Source organism: Aulonocara stuartgranti (assembly GCF_965226115.1).
Source record: "Aulonocara stuartgranti genome assembly, chromosome: 3".
Classification (NCBI taxonomy): Eukaryota; Metazoa; Chordata; class Actinopteri; order Cichliformes; family Cichlidae; genus Aulonocara; species Aulonocara stuartgranti.
In genome coordinates this window covers 78409540-78425414 of record NC_138941.1, presented here as the reverse complement: position 1 = coordinate 78425414, position 15875 = coordinate 78409540, and the positions used below count along the sequence as shown (strand labels likewise).

At 44.0% G+C, this 15875-nt stretch overlaps 1 protein-coding gene across 1 annotated transcript; it reads left to right on the top strand.

Moving 5' to 3' along the window:
* Positions 1-3636: 3636 nt before the first annotated feature.
* Positions 3637-11140, top strand: LOC309703542 (E3 ubiquitin-protein ligase TRIM21-like). The gene is made up of 2 exons (XM_082528447.1): positions 3637-3744; positions 9212-11140. The coding sequence occupies exon 2, from the start codon at positions 9221-9223 to the stop codon at positions 10877-10879; it is 1659 nt and encodes a 552-aa protein (XP_082384573.1). The 5' UTR covers positions 3637-3744; positions 9212-9220; the 3' UTR covers positions 10880-11140.
* Positions 11141-15875: the final 4735 nt, after the last annotated feature.

Genomic DNA, 15875 nt, shown 5'->3' with positions numbered 1-15875 from the left:
TTTGCCTTCATGTGAGCAAAGCTCCGTTAAATCTATTCTGAAGTTAGTCTCGTGATTTTTAAACATGGACTCATCAGGATTTGTTCAGTGCTGTAAGTGTGTCAGTCTGGTATTTGAATAGTTTTTGTGTGTCCTGTTGTTTGAATACTTATTTCAAAATCTCATGTGGTCCAGAGCCTGCTGAGGTGATGTTCACTGTGAGAGGATGTGGAAGCTTTCTTAGTGGGAAAAGCACAACCAGAGGTGCTGAAGCTCTTCAGATCAAACTGACATTATTATTTCATCATGACTGGCTCCAGCTGAATTGCTGTTGGCTGTTCTTTGTCAGTCTGCGACTGACCTTTGACAACGTTTCTGTATTTTTCAAATGTAGAATTGAGCGTCTGTGGAGGGAGGTTTGGACAGGTGTGACACATTTACTATGATGTACTCACAGCTTGGAGGAAGATGGATTTCTCATCATCTCAGATACTCTTCATCTCTTCTGTGCCCAGCACTCCTTCCTCCCAAGTCTCAACGTGGATTTCTTCTCTGTTGTCTGTCATGATACCCACCCAGGTGTTCTGGAGTCTCCACTGAAGGCTGAAGATGTCGAATCTCAATGCCTTGACATTGATCCCCTTGTGCCTTCATCTAGTTTTAGAAGAGACATTTCCTGGACCGCACTCTCACATGCTCTGTACCTACATCACCATCCCTGAGAGTCGCAGCTTGGCCCGTCACAGGGTGAAGTTATAAGAACGTCTTATTTTACCAAGTCCTCTCTCAGGTTCCTAAATCATTGATGGCATTGAGATAGTTTTTTAAATAATCTCTTCTTCTGTAATATAAGAACCTCTCCTGCTTTTAATGGTACTTTTCATTACTTCCTGGTGCATTCTCGTCCCAAACAGATGCTGACGAGCTGACACAGTCACATGGAAGAGGGAGAGAAATCTGACAAAACTAATGATTTCAGTGAACCTCATGTCTAACAATGACAGATGTATAAAATAAATAAAGATGAAAGTAACACGTCCTCTTTAGTTTTCTGTGTTACTAATACTCCACTGATCAGATGTCTGAAGCTTCTCCTCTGGCAGGACAGGAGTGAGGCCTGGTCCTGTGAGCCGCTGTGAGGATGTACTCGGGGAAAGGTCACCGGCCTCAGGCTCTTCACCTTTTTAAAGACAAAGCAGTCATTTAGATAGAAGATTGGACAGTGTTCACCTGCACAAAGAGAAATTAAATTAAATGTAATTACTGACCAACACTCACAGTGTTTTCTACAGCTGTGGCCAAACATTTAGAGAACAACAAGTGTTGCTCTTCACACACTTTTAGATCTTTTTGTCAGATGTTTTCTGAAGGATAGAAACTTCTATGTTTCTACAGCATGTGATTGATTATATTTGCTCAGCTCTGAGTTCTAATTGTAGCTGATGAGAAATGACTGAACCATCCTAGTGACAGCTCTGGATCTTAGACTGTAGGATCCACAGGAAGTTTCTAAAGATGATGACCCCGAGCGTGTTTCTGCTGTGCTGATGGATCTCCAAGGAGCGTCCTGACTCTGTGTCACATGTTAGCTTCATGTGGGTCAAAGGTCAAAGCTGCTGACTGTCAGGAAGCTTCAGAGAAGATCAGACAAAAACGAAACACAGAGCTGAAGATGAAGCAGATCTACATGTGACTGTTGATGGTTTCAGATGTGGATCTCTGTGCTGTCCACACACAGATGCAGGCTAATAAATACAAATAGAACAAGATAAAATACAAATACTATGAATAAATGAGTGGAGACTAAATGTAAGTGTGAGGTAGATGTATGTGCAAAGGATCTATGAGCTTGATATGAAAGATGACCTGATGTGCAAACATTACTGTTAAAACAGGTCAGCTGTCCAAGAGTCTGACAGCAGTGGGAAGAAGGAGTTGTTGAGTCTGGATGTTCTGGATTTTGAATGGATGTTTTGGATTTTGGGGTTCAAAATGTTGAAAATGGGGAACAAAACAAGAAAAAAAAGAAAAAAAGAGAGGAGTGTAGAAATGTGTGTAACAGTTGTTTCCAACTAGAGGGTGAGGGTGGTACTGCAGGCCACCAGCATTGTCTCACTTTCTGGATTTTAAGAAAGGGGCGTTCAGAACCAGAGAGGGGAGATGTGTTGTTTTAAGCAGTGAGAACAATGATCAAAATGTCTCAGTGTGTCACTTGCAGGTGAAGAGCAGACCTGGATCAATTTTCCACGTGCAGCAGACGGAAGAAAATTATAGGTTAACACCATTATAGGTTAACATCATTAGAAACACTCAAGCCAAGTTTTGGCTGAATTGTTTTACAGCTTAACTTCCATGTGTTTGTCACCCTGAGAACACAAGCTCCAAAATCTCTCCCTGAAGACAAGAAATGCAGTTCCAGAACAACGAGATGGATCTCAAGAGCTCACAGCAGCATCCTGAGTAGTGAAGAAAAGGTCCAGCAGCAGCAGCAGCAGCAGCTGTGCAAGACAGCGACAGCAAGGATAAAAATGGCATCATCATGACTGGATGGGTGGATGTGCATTTCCAACGAGCTGCAACTTCACTGTGTGTGAATGGACTTTGAAAAGACTGCCTGAGTTGGACATTTGCCACTTTCGGCGCAAAAATGGCAAGATGAGAGTGTTAAAGACACAGGACAAAGCTGAAAGACAACTGACTCTCACTGGACTGCTGCAAGGAGGGAGATGAGATGAGACCACAGTGGAAGGAGCAGGGAGGACATGGAGGAAGGTTGTTTTAGTGTGGGGAATGAAATTTGGGTTTAGGAAACTGGGAAGAAAAAACGACTGCCTTGCGTGGAGAATTGAAAAGTGTCTGGACCACTGCAAAGAGGAGAGGTACACAAAATTACACAAACAGAAAAATGCATTAATCGTACTAACACAAACACACATGCAATGAAGCTCATGAAGATCAAACAGTATTTTAAGCATTTCTGTTAACATCATCTTGTCCGGTTCACTTAGTAGGTTGAGAAGTGATACATAGACTAGTGAACTAGTATTATTTTTGGGGAAGGATGATTGAATCATTGCAGGGGTGAACAGAATGCTGCAGGGGGGTCAGATGAGTGGAGACTAATAGATTATTGAGTTTCTTGTTTCTGATGTGTGGGGAAGGTCTTATCATGACACACATCTGGGTACATGGGGGAAAACAAAAACTCATTATGTAATAGAATATTGCTGTTGTGTGAGGTGTGACTGGTGGATGAAAGTTTTGGAGATTTACTGATGCATTTTGTTTTGGTACCACTTTGAACCTGCCAGTTTTGATCAATTATTCTAAGAGTATGCTTAGACAAGTCCTAAAACTAGGCCTTCATATTTTTTGATTTTTAACAGTGCACTGAGATTTTTTGTTTGGCAATTTTCTCTTTTTCAAGCAGGCTGCAAGATCGGAATCGAAAGCGCTACACAACATGTTGAACAATCGCAAGTGAGCTTCTCCAAAGTTAAAATGGGCTGTCATTACTGTTTGAACTTTACCCACACACCACTCCTCACTCCTCCCACCCGCTGCACACAGTCACTGAGTACAGACCGGCTGATTCCTGTAAAGGGAGAGGCAGGAAGAGACGGAGCAACACCTGAAAAACAAGAAGCTCAACGTCATTTTGCAGAAGTGACAGTGTGAGAGAGCAGCAGCAGAGCTGCAGTCGAGTCCTGTTTGTCTCTAAAAGAAGATTCACTGGAGTCCATCAGGTTCCTCTCAGCAACAGTGGTGAGTGCAGCTGATCACACTTCCTGCTTCTACACAAATCTTCACTCTGTTCACTTCATCAGGACTCATCACAGTCACACTGGATCCATAGAAATCTGCTCATGTAACCACAGATCCACTGTAGGAGCATCGAGCTGCTGCTTCAGTCTCACTGTGGCTCTGCTCAGGACTGTGGACTCAGGCTGTGCTCTGGACTTCAGACTGACTCCACACTTCTTGTTTAAGATAAGATGAGATAAGACTTTATTGATCCCACAACGGGTAAATTTTTGCGTCACCTCAGCTCAGGTACAGATATCAGAAGGAAATACAAAAATACAAATAAGTACAATCAATGAAAAAAAGTAAGATAATACACTATATACAATGGTAGCATACACAGTATGTGATTATGGATATAATTGGAAATATGGAAGACATAAACTATATAGCTTGATATAGCTATTGTACCACTACTATTCCTATTTATAGACATGCACACACACACACATGTACACACTAGATATACATATGTATACATATACAGACATATACCTGCACATGTCCGTACACATGAAGGTCCATTATGCATGAAGTGGTGACTGTGGATGTTCACAGTGTCCAGTGACTTATGACATCGTGATTGAGGAGTTATAGAGTCTAACTGCTGTTGGGACGAATGATCTGCCAAAGCGCTCCTTCCTGCAGCGAGGGTGTTTCAGTCTCTGACTAAAGGAGCTGCTCAGCCCACTCACAGACTCATGCAGTGGGTGATGTGGGTTGTTCATGATGGATGTCAGCTTTACTAACATCCTCCCCTCACCAACCACCTCCACAGACTCCAGGGGACATCCCAGCACGGAGCTAGACCTCCGCACCAGTTTGTCAATCCTGCTCCTGTCCCTGTCCGTGCATCCACTCCCCCAGCAGGCCACTGCATAGAAAAGGGCAGATGCTACCACAGTGTCATAGAATGTCCTTAACAGAGTCCTGCAGACTCCGAAGGACCTCAGTCTCCTCAGCAGGTGGAGTCGACTCTGGCCCTTCTTATACAGGACGTCTGTATTTGTAGTCCAGTCCAGTTTCTTGTTGAGGTGAACACCCAGGTACTTATAACAGTCCACTATCTCAATGTCTTTCCCTTGGATGTTCACCGGTGTTGTAGGGGGTGACTTCCTCCTGAAGTCTATGATCATCTCCTTTGTCTTGCCGGCGTTGATTTGGAGTACGTTGGTCTCACACCAGCCAACAAAGTCACTGATGACCCCCTTGTATTCCTGATCATTCCCGTCTGATACGCATCCAATGATGGCTGTATCATCTGAGAACTTCTGTAGATGGCAATCGTCCGAATTATAACAGAAGTCTGAAGTGTAAAGGCTGAACAGGAAAGGTGAGAGAACCGTGCCCTGTGGTGCCCCCGTGCTGCAGATTACCACCTCAGACACACAGTCATGGAGCCTCACATACTGTGGTCTGTTGGTAAGGTAGTCGATGGTCCATGCAGTCAGCTGTTTGCCTACTCCGGCTCCCTCCAGCTTCCCTCTCAGTAGTGCGGGTTGGATGGTGTTGAAAGCACTGGAGAAGTCAAAAAACATGATCCTCACAGTGCTCCCCGCCTGCTCTAAGTGAGAGAGGGATCGGTGTACCAGGTAGATGACAGCGTCATCCACCCCAATTCCAGAAGGGTAGGCAAACTGCAGGGGGTCCAACACTGAGCCCACCAGTGGCTGAAGGTGGTGCAGGATGAGCCTTTCCATGGTCTTCATCAGATGAGAAGTCAAGGCAACAGGCCTGAAGTGGTTGGGCTCCCTGGGGTGTGCGATTTTTGGCACCTTAACCACACAGGAAGTCTTCCACAGTTCAGGAACCCTCTCCAGGCTCAGGCTCAGGTTGAAGATGTACAGGCCCACCTGACAGAGCTGGTCTGCACAGTCCCTGAGCAGTCTGGAGCAGATTCCATCCGGACCTGCTGCCTTCGTCCTCTTGAGCTGATTTCTCACCTGATCAGCTGTGAAGGAGATGTGAGGCTGGGCTGGAGTGGGGGGTGGGGCTCGCTTCGTTGTGGATAGATGTGTGGATAGGGGTGAAGCAGGGTTGTGGTGAGAGGAGAGCTCAGGTGACAATGGCATTGCACCCGGAGGGGGGGGGGCGGCAACTGGAGGGGGGTTAATGGAACCTGGGGGGTGGGAGAGGTGATCAGTGGGCCATTGTCAAATCTGTTAAAAAACAGATTCAAGTCGTTAGCCCACCCCCGGCCAGCAGACACTGTGGCTCCTCCATTATCCTGGAAATGTCCAGAGATTTGTTTCATGTTCCTCCAGACTTCTCTGACGTTTTTCTGTTGGAGTTGGTTTTCCCATCTTCCTACTGAAGTGCTCCTTGCCTTCTCGGATCTTGTATTTAAGATCCTTTTGGACTTTCTTAAGTTCCTCCTTGTCTCCCGACCAGAAAGCACTCTTCTTCTTGTTCAGCAGGGCCTTCAGTTCTGGGGTGACCCACGGTTTATTGTTTGAGAAACACTGTATCTTCTTGGTAGGCACAGTGTTCTCAACACAGAAATGAATGTAGTCCGCGATGCAGTGGGTGAGGTCGATGTCCTCACCGTGAGGCTTGCAGAGTTCCTGCCAGTCTGTGCATTCAAAACAGTCTCTTAAGGCCTCAGTGCATTCCTCAGACCACACCCTTATCACCTTCTTCGTGGGGGGGTTCCTCTTCACCATGGGAGTGTAGGTGTGGTGGAGAAGGACCAGGTTGTGGTCTGAGTGGCCAAGCGGGGGGAGGGGTGATGCACTGTAAGCCTGCTTTGTGTTGGCAAACAATAGATCCAGGGTTTTGCTGTCCCTTGTATGGCAGTCAACGTACTGGGAGAAGTTTGGGAGAGTGACAGATAGTGAGGCATGATTGAAGTCCCCAGAAATAATAATGAGGGACTGCGGATGTGCCATCTGTAGCTGAGAGACAGTGGAGTGAATGTAATCACAGGCTGCTGTAGCGTCGGCCGAGGGTGGGATGTAAACAGTCAGCACAATAGCGTGTGAAAATTCCCTGGCCAGGTGGTATGGCCGGACGCTAACTGCCAACAGTTCAATGTCTTTGGTACAGCTCTGTTCCTTCACAGTGATGTGTCCCGGGTTACACCATCTCTCACTGACATACATTGCTAGTCCCCCACCTCTGCTCTTACCACTCTCCATTGCATTCCGGTGCTCTAACCAGTTGAAAGCCATCCAGAGTTATGACAGAGTCCGGTGTGTGGTCCGTGAGCCATGTCTCAGTGAACAGGAGGAGGCTGCTCTGCTTGTACTCCCACTGCAGTCTGGTTAGCGCAATTAGCTCTTCCATCTTGTTGGGTAAAGATCTTACATTACCCATGAGAATGGATGGAATGCTTGGTTTGTACCGTCTCCTTCTTTCCTGGTACTTCACTCCAGCCCTGCGTCCCCTCCTCCAACGTCGTAATTCCTTCGGAATCTTGGGTCGCTCCTCCGGGAGTACTTTCCTGTTGCTCAGTGCTAGCAGCTGCTCCCTATTGTAAACAATGGCTTGGCTTACAGATTCTCCAGAAGTGGTGGTAAAAAGTCCCAAAAAGAGTAGAAGACATACTACTACTCTCTTTTTTTTTTTTTTTTTGTCCCGTTTGGATCTATAGCCATCAGAATTGTTGTCTTGAGGCAAAGAAAGATGCCAAGCGGATTTATTTTACCAAGTGGATCATCATGGCCTTGCCATATTGGTCCATTTGATTGACCTTTATTATAATTATGAATTTATTTTATTTTCAGTTGCAAACGGGACAGACATGACTGTGGGATAGGACAGGGGGAAAGAATGAAAGAAAGAGAGGGAGAGAAAGAAAACCAAAGGGGAGAAGAGACGGTGAGAAGGGGGGGAAGAGAAAAAAACAAAACAAACAAACAAAAAAAACAAAACTCCTGGGTCACCTGTATGGAGAAAAAACATACTACTACTCTCACAAAAAGTTGTGGGTCCACGTTGCACAAGAAATAAAACACGACCAAGAGTGTCAGGTAAAAAAAGCTTAAAGCACAAGAAAAAACAGAAAGGAAAGGAAAAAGCTGGGAGCTGAGGAAACAGGCTGCCTACCGTGGCGCCATCTTGGATGTTATTGGGGTGATTTATTCATCACTTCCTGTTCCTCTTAGATTGATTCTGGATCTGATTGATCATAAGGATTACAGATGTGAAAACACCTATTTATTCTTTATTGATATAAAGCCTTTGATACTGTAAACCAGCAGATTTTGGTCAGTACTTCAAAAAGTCATTCACACATTTTACAAAGATTATCTGACTTAGTGTATCCTGTAAGAGTCACAGATGATCCTCAATCATTCAGAAAACAGTCGATGCTGCACTTTATAACTTTGTGTGGAAACATGAATCTCATTATTTAGACAGATGTGTTTGAATCATCCTGATAATCAGGCTTTAAACATGTCAGAGTTCCACACATCAGCTGTGATATTCAAGCTGACCTGGATCAAACATGTCATCAGACACAAACATAGATGATGCTGTTTAATCCCAAAGCTTATTTAAACAAACTGGAGGACAGAATTCCTCCTTAAATGGGATTTTGATCAAATCCACTGATCTCGTTTTCACACACAGGCTTTATCATGGTGGCTTCTTCTCTACTAACATCAATCTTTGATTTGGACAAACAAATATGTGAAACACAAAAATAAATCAATGTTTTCTGAGGATCCAGAATAACATGAATGATGTATCCCAGCGAGTGACTGGGAAAGTTCATCTTCTTCCACATCCTGAGTTTGTGAGGATGTTCCAGTATCTGTGAGAGAAAACAGGACAGTTTTTACTGACGCACAAATGGACCAAATATACAGACACCTCTGAATAAACATGTTCTCATCAATGCCATTAAAATACTGGATCAACAGTTAATAACACATTTCTGAGGTTTGTGATTCATCGTCCTCCTCACTGTCAGCTCTACTGGAACAGTCACTGTTTAATATTAATGGCTCGTTGATCTGGACGTACAATAAGAAGTATTCAGTCACCAACAAGGTCGAAGTTTACTTCACAGTGATTGATGGAAAATATCCAACAAACTGATTTATTCAAGTATACAAATGATCTGGATGAATCTTGGACCTTCTGTAAAACAGAGAAACAATTTCACATCTTTGTAACGACTGTATTTATCTTCATCCCCAAACGTTGATCCTGTCCATCTGGACGCTGCACTGTACAGCAGACACTACGATGTTAGGTTTGTGTTTGGATGAACCAGTTTGTGTCTGAGTGTGTTGCTGGGTCTCCACCAGTTACTCTGAGAACTGAAGAAGCTTCTCTGATGAAACGTCTTCAAGAAACTCAAAGAAGTCCAGACGCTTTTCTCTCCAAGCTCCTCAGACTACTGACGCTTGTTTCTCTCTTTGTAAAATGAAATTTAAAGTGAATTTTGAATCAAATGTTTCTCTTCTTTCTCCCTCAGAGTGCAGACATGTCTGCTGCCAGCAATCTGCGATCTGAAGATCCGTTTCTGTGCTCCATCTGTCTGGATGTGTTCACTGATCCAGTCTCTACACCATGTGGACACAACTTCTGCAAAACCTGCATCAGTCAGCACTGGGACATGAATGTCATCTGTCAGTGTCCCATGTGTAAAGAGACTTTCTACACTCGACCTCAGCTGAGGGTCAACACCTTCATCTCTGAGATAGTTGCTCAGTTCAGACGTGAAGCTCAGCAGAAAGCCAGCAGCAGCAGCTCAGAGCAACAAGCTGCCAAACCAGGAGAAGTTCCCTGTGACGTCTGCACTGGAACCAGACTGAAGGCCCTGAAGTCCTGCCTGGTGTGTCAGACCTCCTACTGTCAGACTCACCTGGAGCCTCATCTGACACTGAAAGGTCTGAAAAGACATCAGCTGGTTGATGCTGTGGAGAACCTGGAAGGCAGGATGTGCACGAAGCACGATAAACTCCTGGAGCTGTTCTGTAAGACCGACCAGACATGTGTCTGCGTGCTCTGCTCTGTTTTAGACCACAAGAACCACGAGTTTGTTCCTCTGAGAGAAGAATATGAAGGAAAGAAGGCAGAGCTGGAGAAGACAGAGGCTGAGATTCAGCAGATGATCCAGAAGAGACGACTGAAGATTCAGGAGATCACAGAGTCGGTGAAGATGAGTAAAGATGCTGCAGACAGACAGAAAGCAGAAGGTGTTCAGGTCCTCACGGCTCTGATGGAGTCTGTTGAGAGACGCCTGAAGGAGCTCATGAAGGAGATCGAAGACAAACAGGAAGCTACAGAGAAACAGGCTGAAGGTCTCATCAAAGATCTGGAACAGGAAATCTCTGAGCTGATGGAGAGAAGCTCTGAGGTGGAGCAGCTCTCACGCTCTGAAGACCACCTCCACCTCCTCCAAAGCTTCTCCTCCCTGAAAGCTGCTCCACCCAGCAAAGACTGGACAGAGGTCAGAGTTCATCCACCATCATATGAGGGGACTGTGGGGAGAGCTGTGGCTCAGCTGGAGGAGACAATCAGGAAACTCATGAAGAAGAAGCTGTTAGAGGCTGAGCTGCAGAGGGTGCAGCAGCATGAGGTGGATGTGACTCTGGATCCTGATACAGCAAATCCCTGGCTCATCCTGTCTGATGATGGAAAACAAGTTTATGATAGTGATGTGAGGAAGAAACTTCCAGACAACCCAGAGAGATTTTCTGACTGTGTTTGTGTTTTAGGAGAGCAGAGTTTCTCTTCAGGCAGATTTTACTTTGAGGTTCAGGTTAAAGGAAAGACTGAGTGGACTTTAGGAGTGTCCACAGAGTCGATCAACAGGAAGGGAGAAATCACAGCGAGTCCTCAGGATGGTTTCTGGACTGTAGTGCTGAGAAATGGAAATGAGTACGAAGCTTGTGCTGACCCTTCAGTCCCCCTCTGTCTCCATCCTGGTCCTGAGAAGGTGGGGGTGTTTGTGGATTATGAGGAGGGTCTGGTCTCCTTTTATGATGTAGGTGCTGCAGCTCTGATCTACTCCTTTACTGGCTGCTCCTTCACTCACAAACTCCACCCATTCTTCTGTCCCTGTCCTAATGATGGAGGTAAAAACTCTGCACCTCTGATCATCTGTCCTGTCAATCAAACTGATCAACGACTGATTTAATTGGATGAATGATTGATTTTTCTTGAAGGGAACAAATGAACATATTGAGTGTAAATCCTCTACAGTCTCCATGTTTCTATAGAATCTGATCATCAGGACTCTGATTCACACTTTGATTCTCATGGAGTTTGATTTGAACAGAAGAAAAGTTGAATCAGGAAATGTTCCCACTGATGGAGACTCGAGCTGAAGAGCAAATATCAGAGAACAAATGTCCAAAAGCTTCATTTCCAATAAAGTTTGTTCAATGCTTTGAGTGAATCCAGACTCATGTGTGGCTGTTATACGGAGCATCAGAGTCCAGCTGAGTTATGTTGGATACAAACTGCTTATTTTGGCTCTGTGAGGAGTTTTGTTCACTGAAAACTGATGAGACGGATAATATTCAAAGAACTCTGTAGAGATTCATGCATCCATGTTCTCCACCTGCAGGTGTGGAGGAGAAAGGTGGAGCACAGACTGCTGCATCCTTCCAGTCACATCATTTTGATGATTATATTTGCATGTTGTGATGATTTGGGTTAAAGACAAACAGAGTTGAACGGCTGCAGTCACAGCATGAAGACGATGCTGAAGCTGAGCTGTCAGTGAACATGTTTCACTGTGATTTGATTTGAAGAATAGAAAGTGTGTGTGGCTGCTGACAGCTGCAGTCTCTGCTAGTCTGCATAACACACACACATGTAGCCCTCATTTACTCAATACCATTAAATAAATGGGCTTTGGGTTCTTTTTCTAGTGTACTCTCGTACGATATTTTTAAGCTAACTTCTCTTTTGTTTCTGGGATCAATGAAGCTTATTCCTTAACAGCAGCACTACACGTGAAAATGAACACGAGTGTCTACAGTGCAGTAAATCATGTCATACACCATGTAAAGTAGAGCCTTGCAACCCTCCTTTAATTTACCAAACAATGAAAACAAGAAAATAATAAAATGGCAGATTTCAGTATTCAGGCAAACCAAAAACACACACAGCAACTTACCCACTGTACACAGAATCTCCACACACACAGTGTAAACCACCAGTGATAAAACAATTACAGTCCCAAACTAAACCTAAAGCCGGCAGAGATAAACCCTACGTTGCAGGCCTGTGTTGCTCCAGAATAAATCCAAAACGATCTCACAACCGGAAGTTCTTCACTCAACGAGCAAAAAATAAATAAACTCAGTACCTTGTGAAACGTGCAATTCCCACCAGATTAATCCAGGTAACAAGTTGTCTTCAGCTCCTTCAGAAACACTCCGCTCTGAATGCAGCAGCACAAAGATGAGGAAGGTCCGTGATCTCCACCTGCTCCACAAGCTACCTGTTTTAGCTTCCCACGTTGCCAGAGGTACTCTGAGTGACGTGGGCACTCAGAGTGACTATCTGGGGTGTGTCCGTCGTTATCCAGTTCGGTAACGATCCTCTGCAGCTTGTTATGTTCCACAACTTTAGCTAAACAGCAGCCTACAGTAGTCCTTATTAGCGAACGGCTGGGTTAGCCTCACTTTAACTTTAACGTGCACGGCCGCAAGAAACAAAGCACACAGTCCAGCAGACTCACGCTGAAACTTTACGTGTCATGTCACTAGCTTACCGACACTGACTTATCTGTCCGAAAAGTCAAAACACACTTACTACTAAGCTAACTTCTCTGGATGCTCGTGTAACTCACGCACCACCGCCCTCTCTCCTCGCGCTCTCTTTTTTTCCTTTTCCTCTCCACCCTGTGTTACGTTCACAGACCTTATCCCCGTAGGAAATTACAGTTCTCACAAACAATTCACAAGAAAAGAAAGATAACTTATTTTAAACAATGCAAACATGTTTTTAATCATTTTACATGAACTTTTACCTTTTTAATAAACAAGAAAATTTAAATAAATGAACTCTTTGATATTTATATTCTCAGACTTCACTTATCTTTTACTATTTATGCATCTTTTTAACCCGGGTTACACACACAACATTCCCCCTGAGGCAACGATGCAGCAACAACACAAAGAACAGCTGCAGACACACACACACACACACAATATCATTTTATTCTGTCTTTGTTTTGATTTTTTACAATTTTTGCACATTGCACTTTATGTCGTCCTGTGTTGATTTTCTGTTATATGTAGGGATGGGTACCGGTATCCGGTGACATAAACGGTAGTAACCAGACGAAAAGCAGCGCACATTTCGGTGCTTTATTTTCCTGAGCTGTCACACACTTTGGCTTCTAGCCAATTATTTTACCTTTGCAAGCGTAGTAGGCAGGCCCAGGTACGTACGTTCTTTTAGAGCAGAGCTACAGATTAAAAACGCCCAAGGCGAAGCGGTCAAAAGTCTGGCTGTACTTCACAGCAAAAGATGCAAACTCAGCAGCAACAAATGCTTTAAGCTGATACTGTGACACTGTCAAAGGAGGTAACACCTCAAATCCGATGAAACACCTGGCGACGCATAGCGTTTTTTTTAAAAGCCGAGAAATGCGCTGTATTTGATAGCTTGCTGCGAGACCTCACACCGAGCACATCTACTGCGGGTGTGGTGCCTGTTATCGGACCCGGAGTTAGCAACATCCCCCAAAAACACGAAGAGGAGAGTCCTGGCCCCTAGCCCTGCCAGTGTAGCAGAAATGATGAGGATGATGATGCAGCAGCAGCCGTTCTTCTCTGCGTGAGTAGCTTAATGTTGTTCGTGTGTAATTTACGTTGAGTAGGCTAACCACGTTATTACATTAATGCATGTAAGGTGAACTAGCAAACACCATCATAGCTACATGCGGCTGTCTTCTTGTTTGATGGCAGATACTCCCTTCACCCTGGCCAAAAAGGCTAAAATGACCAAAGAAGTGTGGAAAGAAGTGGAAAACAGCTAAACATGAGAGGTTTTTGGACAAAGTTTGTGTTTTTTCCATTGTTTAAGCACTGCTTCCAGCCAAGAGTGATACCATATATGCCACATAGCTGCAGAAAAGGCTAACATTGTTATCTTTTTACAAAAAAACAGCTGAACATGAGAGGTTTTTGGACCAATTTTGTGTTCTCCATTCTTTAAGCACCGGTTTGAGCACCGTTTAAGCAGGAACATTGTGTACTGTACCTGGACATGGTTGTGTAACACAGTAACAGGAAAAAACAATATTAATTATTATTAATTAAAGAATATATTAATGGGCCAATAGGTTCGACTATAGAAGCACAGGGATGTGTTTTAATGAGACACAGAGACAGGAATGTAACTCAAAAGAACAAACCGGCTTTAGTGAAATAAAGCACGAGTTTGACAACCACAGGTTAAAGGCGATTTACAATTGTAGAAAAGAACAACAAATGAAAGCAAAGTAAAACACATAAAAATAGTAACTTTTGATCTCAATGTTGGGACACCCTAGTAACCGGACTCCTTAACTGTTATAGAAAGCAGATTACACAAATTCAGTGTTCATTCAGATGAAAATCTCACACACCTTTCACATGTGGAGAATGTTCTACACAACAGCTTATCATTTAAAGTCCCAAATAAAACATGTCCAAGGGGTAAAGTCCAAAAATTCCCAGGGTGTGAAAGAAAATAGGGGTGAGAGAATGTCAGTCAGTGGTGTTATAACCAGCTGTGTGTGAAAGTGTGAGTGATACAGTCCTACCACAACGCAAAGTGCAGCAGATCATCAAGAAAGAAGCGAATCTCAGTCTTTCAAAGTCCAGGTGGGAAGGCTCGCACCTCAGGAACAATCCAGTGTACAATAAACCTGACCTGTCAACAGAAGGGGTCAGCAACTCAAATATTAATTATGCTGTTCTAGCTGTAATTCACAACTTAGAAGTTTGATGACGTCATATTTGACCTAAATGACAAAAAATAACATCTCTCTCATACAAACTATGCATTAATGCAACGTATTGTTAAAACACTTTTCCAAAAAATATATGAAAACATTAAAACTTACAATCCAACTAAGTAAAGTTATTGCAAATGCGACAATTATAAATCAAAACAATTTAGAGAGTCATGGTGCCACGACAATAACTTGGTCTTAAACACCAAAAAGACCAAGGAGATCATTGTAGATTTCCAGAAGAAGGGTCATAACAACCATCTGCCTCTCTTCATTGGCAGTGAGGCGGTGGAGAGGGTGAGCAGTTTTAAATTCTTGGGGGTAACTGTGACCGAGGACCTGTCCTGGGGCAACCATATCACCTCAGTTGCACGGAAGGCCCAACAGCGCCTCTACTACCTGAGGAGACTGCGGAGCGCACACATTCCCAGATCTCTGATGTTGAACTTCTACAACTGTGCCATCAGCAGCGTTCTGACGTATGGATTTCTAGTGTGGTTCCCCAGCTGCACCAAGGCCGATCAGCAAGCACTCCAGCGGGTGGTGAAAGAAGCTGGCAGAATTATTGGAACAAGTCTGCCAGAGATCAGTAATATCTTCCCCACTCGCTGTCTGAGGAGGGTGCACAGTATCCTGCGGGACCAACATCACCCTGCGCGCCACCTTTTCCATCTGCTGCCCTCAGGGAGAAGGTACAGGTCTATACAGGCCAGAACATCCAGACTGGCCAACAGCCTGTATCCACAGGCTGTGAGGCTCCTGAACTCTCTGCCCCCCTCTCACGGACAATAACCATATCCAACTTCTTAATAGCAATGAACTGGTCTGCATTGGTGCATCATATCTTTATTCTCTTCCCCCTCCTGCCCCCCCCCCCCCTCTTTCTTAAATAGATAACTATCATATCTGATATCATATCTCACAGTACAATAATATTGAATGGGTTGCATTGTTGTACTTTGTCATGTTTCTCAGGTCTTTGTCTGAATTTCTTATGAACATTACTTGTCATTTTCTCATGTTGTTGCTAAGGATTGCCTTGTTGTACTGGAGTCACACTGGGTTAAATATTTACACTTGGGTTTTAAGGGGTATTTATTATTTTCTTCATTATTTTATTTACGGGTTGTATGGAAGCCCCAAACGCAATTTCATTGTTCTCTGACAATGACAATAA